We start from the raw sequence: 6,000 nt of genomic DNA, 5'->3' as shown, positions 1-6,000 counted from the left end.
TTCTTCCAAGCGTATGCATGTCCTCAGCAGTTATGGCCCATGTTTCACTGCCATGTAGCATGGCAGTTCACACACATGCATCATACAGTCTACCTTTCACCCTGAATGAGAGGCCCTTAGTTGCCAGCAGAGGTAGGAGCTCTCTGAACTTTGCCCAGGCTATTCTTATAGGCAAGTGCCTCCTACTATAGCCTTGGGCCGACCAAAGCCTTGTGAGTGGATTTGGTAGACGGAAGCTGAAAAGAAGCCTGTCGTATATACGTATATATACATGTATGTGTGTGTATGTGTTTGTGTGTCTGTGTTTGTCCCCCCAACATTGCTTGACAACCGATGGTGTTGTGTTTGCGTCCCCGTAACTTAGTGGTTCAGCAAAAGACACCGATAGAATAAGTACTAGGCTTACAAAGAATAAGTACTGGGGTTGATTTGCTCAACTAAAAGTGGTGCTCCAACATGGCCACAGTCAAATGACTGAAATAGATAAAAGAGTAAAAGAATTTCAAAATTATGATGCTATGATGCTAGGTATTTCCATTATTTTGTCCAACCCCTGTATATACATAATTCTGGAGTTCTGCGATGCAAATAATCTTATGATTTGCAACACTAACTTCAGGAAACCTACCAGCCACCTAGTCACCTACCGATCGGGCCAACATACCAGCCAAATTGACTACATCCTTGCCAGGCAAAGGGAGAGATGGCTACTTATAAATGCCAAAACCTTCCCGGGCGAAGAATGTACCCCACAACATAGACTGGTAGTTAGTGACTTTAGGATCAGGAGTAGGAGGACAACCAGAAGACGACCAACATGGAGAAGAAGGATCTGGAAGCTTAAGGATCCTGTGAATGGACAGAGATTTAGAGACATGTTACTTGAAGCCTTTGACGAAGTAGAAGGGGATAGAGTATCACATGGAGTAGAGGACAACTGGACGTTTCTAAGGGACAACCTGCTGAGAGCCACTGACCAGATCTGTGGCTGGTGCAAAGTCCCCTCTCGTCCCAAGTTAACGTGGTGGTGGAACAGTGTCGTAGATAGGGCTATTAGAGAAAAGAGACAGACTTGGAAGCACTGGAAGAATGGTGGTAGCAGGGAATTGTATCAGACTGCTAAAAGGGAAGCTAGGAGACAGGTCTATCTAGCCAGAGGGGAAGCAGATAAGAAAAAATTTGCCAATGTTCTGCGCCGTGAGGACCAAAGACTGGAGGTGTTTCGCGTTGCAAGACAGTGTGTGAGAGAGAATTGTGATGTGGTGGGAGAGAAGTGTGTTCGCATGGAAGATGGTTCACTTGCGCTAAACGAGGATGCAAAGAGAGAGGCTTGGAGACGCCACTATGAAAGGTTGCTGAATAAAGAAAATGAATGGGATAAAGAGAGTCTGCCGAACGTTGACCCAACAGAGGGACCAGCTATCAGGGTTGATAGTTCCTTAGTAGCTAAGGCAATTAGAAGCATGAAGACAGGGAAAGCCCCAGGCCCATCAGGTATCACTGCAGAGATGCTCAAAATATCTGGTAGTGTCGGCTATAGCCTAGTCACCTGTATAGTTAATCAGGTGATACATGGAGGAGTCATACCCAATGACTGGTGTAACAGCATAATAGTCAACTGCTACAAAGGTAAAGGTGATGCCCTAGATACAAATAATTACAGAGGTATCAAGCTGTTGGATCAGGTGATGAAGGTTACAGAGAAGGTCATAAGCCAACTAATTAGAGAGAGAGTTAGTTTAGATGAGATGCAGTTTGGTTTCGTGCCAGGGAAAAGTACCACTGATGCTATATTCCTGGTAAGGCAGCTGCAGGAGAAATACCTAGCCAAAGATAAGCCCCTGTACCTGGCTTTTGTTGACATGGAGAAAGCCTTCGACAGGGTCCCCCGATCCCTCATATGGTGGTCAATGAGGAAACTAGGAATAGATGAATGGTTAGTGAGAGCTGTGCAAGCCATGTACAGGGACGCTGCTAGTAAGGTGAGGGTTGGCAATGAGTACAGTGAAGAATTCCGGGTTGAGGTAGGGGTCCACCAAGGCTCAGTCCTCAGCCCCCTCCTATTTATCATAGTCCTCCAGGCAATAACGGAGAAATTCAAGACAGGATGCCCCTGGGAGCTCCTCTATGCTGATGACCTTGCTCTAATTGCTGAGTCATTATCAGAACTGGAGAAGAAGTTTCAGGTGTGGAAGCATGGTTTAGAATCGAAGGGCCTTAGAGTCAACCTAGCTAAAACCAAAGTCCTAATAAGTAGGAAGGTAGACAAATCACAAACGCCTTCAGGTAGATGGCCCTGCTCGATCTGTAGAAAAGGTGTAGGTAGAAACTCTATAAGATGCACCAAGTGTAAGCTATGGACACATAAGAGGTGCAGCAATGTCATAGGAAGGCTAACTAGGAAGATGGTTTTTGTATGTGGCAGATGCTCGGGAGCATTAACCTCTGAAAATCTGCAGAAAACAACTTCCGTCACTTTCCAAGGGGAAAAACTAGAAGTAGTTGATAGCTTCCATCAGTAGTGGGGGTAGGTGTGCTGAAAGTGTAACGGTTAGAGTAAGAATAGCCTGGCAAAGTTTAGGGAGCTCTTACCTCTGTTGGTGACTAAAGGCCTCTCGCTCAGAGTAAAAGGCAGACTGTATGATGCATGTGTACGAACAGCCATGCTACATGGCAGTGAAACATGGGCCGTGACTGCTGAGGACATGCGTAAGCGAGAAATGAAGCTAGTATGCTCCGTTGGATGTGTAATGTCAGTGTTCATAGTCGACAGAGTGTAAGTACCTTGAGAGAAAAGTTGGACCTAAGAGGCATCAGATGTTGTGTGCAAGAGAGACGATTGCGCTGGTATGGACATGTGGTGAGAATGGATGAAGATAGGTGTGTGAAAAAGTGCCACACCCTGGCAGTTGAGGGGACCTGTGGAAGAGGTAGACCCAGGAAAACCTGGGTCGAGGTGGTGAAGCACGACCTTCGAACTCTAGGTCTCACCAAGGAAATGACCAGAGACCGAGACCTATGGAAGTATGCTGTGCGTGAGAAGACCCGGCAAGACCAGTGAGAACAATCAAAATCAAATCATATATCAGAAAGCAGGGGTTAAATGACTCATCCGTTTGTGTCCGCTGTCAGCCTCGTCTGGCACCCGTGCCGGTGATACGTAAAAGCACCATTCGCTCGTGGCCGTTTGCCAGCTCTGTCTGGCCCCGTGTCGGTGGCACGTAAAAGCACCATCCGTTCGTGTCCGTTGCCAGCCTCGGCTGGCCCCCGTGCCGGTGACACGTAAAAGCACCATCCGTTCGTGGCCGTTTGCCAGCTCTGTCTGGCAACCGTGTCGGTGGCACGTAAAAGCACCATCCGTTCGCATCCGTTGCCAGCCTCGGCTGGCCCCCGTGCCGGTGACACGTAAAAGCACCGTCCGTTCGTGGCCGTTTTCCAGCTCTGTCTGGCCCCGTGTCAGTGGCACGTAAAAGCACCATCCGTTCGTGTCCGTTGCCAGCATCGCCTGGCCCCGTGCCGGTGACACGTAAAAGCACCATCCGTTCGTGGCCGTTCGCCAGCTCTGTCTGGCACCTTTGCAGGTGGCACGTAAAAAACACCCACTACACTCGCGGAGTGGTTGGCGTTAGGAAGGGCATCCAGCCGTAGAAACACTGCCAGATCTGACTGGGCCTGACGAAGCCTTCCAGCTTCACAGACCCCAGTTGACCCGTCCAACCCATGCTAGCATGGAAAGCGGATGCTAAATGATGATGATGATGATGATGATGAGGATATTCAAACCTCTTATAGGGATATTTATCCAAGATACACTGATTTCATACATTAAATTTTGAAGAGAAAATCCTTGAAGGAATATAGTATATATAATATTGTAAGATATCAGACATTTTTATTGAGTTAGAAAACAGAGATCTAATGGATATGCTGATTAATTAATAAATTAATTTGTATCCATTAGATCTTTCTGCTTTCTAACTCAATATACATATATATATGTAAAGGTGGCGAGCTGGCAGAATCATTAGCACGCTGGGTGAAATGCTTAGCGGTATTTTGTCTGCCGCTACGTTCTGAGTTCAAATTCCGCCGAGGTCGACTTTGCCTTTCATCCTTTCAGAGTCGATTAAATAAGTACCAGTTACATAATGGAGTCGATATAAATGACTTAATCCATTTGTCTGTCCTTGTTTGTCCACTCTGAGTTGCCCCTTGTGGGTAGTAAAGAAATAGGTATTTTGTCTGTCTTTACCTTCTGAGTTCAAATTCCGCCGAGTTTGACTTTGCCTTTCATCCTTTTGGGGTTGATAAATTAAGTACCTGTTGTGTACTGGGGTCGATCTAACCGACTGGCCCCCTCCCCCAAAATTTCAGGTCTTGTGCCTAGAGTAGAAAAGAATATATAATATATATATATATATCGTTAATCAAATATATTCAATGAGAATACAATATACTGAATTTCTAATAAGTGCTCTTGGTAGGGAAATGTCTAAAACATTTAAAGGTATTTAGACATTTAATAAGAGCGATTATATATTATAATATAAAATTTTGTAATATAATATAATATATATACATACACACACATAACAGAAGTAACAATGTTTAATATTGAGGCTGCAAAGAGTCCAAAATGACACAAATGAGATGACAAAAGGCATCAGTTGGTTTAGTGACAAAATAAGATGAAGATGCTGGAAATAGATAGGACACATCCTCAGACAAGATTAAGAATGCAATTGTATGATGGCACTAAAGTTGAAGCCTGGTGGGAAAAGAGCAGCAGAAGGACTATTGACAAGGAAAGGACACCTGAAGGGTGGAGAAGCTGGAATGAAACCAAAACAGTGCCAAAAAACAGCTGGGTGGAGGGATCATGTTGTGGTCTTGTGTGCCTCGTGGCATGGAGAGAATTAGCTAATTAACTAACTAATTAACAATGTGTAATAGTTTACTGTTTATGTTATATATTAGAGTAGCTGCTAATGAGAGGGAGAATAGTCCAGCATATTTATTACTCTTTTACTCTTTTCGGTCACTAGACTGTGGCCATGCTGGAGCACCATCTTTTAGTTGAAATAGCAACAACACAACCAATATAATTGGTAGAACAAATAGGAAAACCTGTAATTGTCATATACCTAATGAATGCCTGCTTGGAGGCTTTTGTCTGCATAAAAATGTAGTTTATAAATGTCATGTAAAAACATTAAATACCAAGCAAAAATCTATATAGGTAGCACCATAGATTTCAAGCATATAGTACCAGTTGCATATCAGGGTCAATGAATTAAGTACCAGTTGCATACCGGAGTCGATAAATTAAGTACCAGTTGTGTACTGGTGTCGATGAATTAAGTATCAGTTGCATACTGGGGTCAATAAATGAAGTACCAGTCGCATACCGGAATTGATGAATTAAGTACCAGTTGCATACTGGGGTCGATAAATTAAGTGCCGGGGTCGATCCAATCGACTGACCCCTTCTCCAAAATTTCAGGCCTTGTGCCTAGAGTAGAAAAGAACATTGTATTTTGTTGTTGTCATTTATGCTACAGATTATGGCTTCTTACCCGAAAACCAAAACAAAAAAATACATTTAATTGTTAGAAATTGCAGACTTATGTATCATCTTGCATTCATGATTTTTTAAAAACTTTGTTTTGTGTTTTAGACAAAGAAATATGCTGATGTCATCATACCAAGAGGTGCAGATAACACAGGTATATACTTCTGCCTCTACTCTTTTGCATCTTCTAGTATTTCTTTCTTCTTTTTCTTTCTTCTTTCCTTGCTCTTCTTCTCATCTTTTTTGGCATTTTGGCTCTGACCCTCCACTTTCTTTTCACTCCTCTTTCTCTTTTATTCTATCATCTCTTCCTCACTCACATTTTTTCCTGGCTCTACCTACTCTCATGTGCTTTCTTTTTTAAATCCCTCCTACCCTATGGCACCATTTCGCTTTGCCTCTTTTGTTCACTCCTCCTCTTCCTCCTC

The 6,000-nt window shown here is 43.6% G+C and overlaps 1 protein-coding gene across 1 annotated transcript in view; it reads left to right on the top strand.

Moving 5' to 3' along the window:
• Positions 1–6,000, top strand: part of LOC115212259 (uridine-cytidine kinase 2) — a 71,396-nt gene that overhangs the window by 58,272 nt on the left and 7,124 nt on the right. Inside the window, exon 6 of the mRNA XM_029781101.2 lies at positions 5,678–5,726. Within this exon, the coding sequence (XP_029636961.1) occupies positions 5,678–5,726 (49 nt within the window). The remainder of the gene's footprint in view (positions 1–5,677; positions 5,727–6,000) is intronic.

This window comes from Octopus sinensis, linkage group LG1 (genome assembly GCF_006345805.1).
Source record: "Octopus sinensis linkage group LG1, ASM634580v1, whole genome shotgun sequence".
In the NCBI taxonomy this organism is placed as follows: Eukaryota; Metazoa; Mollusca; class Cephalopoda; order Octopoda; family Octopodidae; genus Octopus; species Octopus sinensis.
The sequence above is the reverse complement of the archived record's forward strand: the minus strand, read 5'-3'. Positions and strand labels throughout refer to the sequence as shown.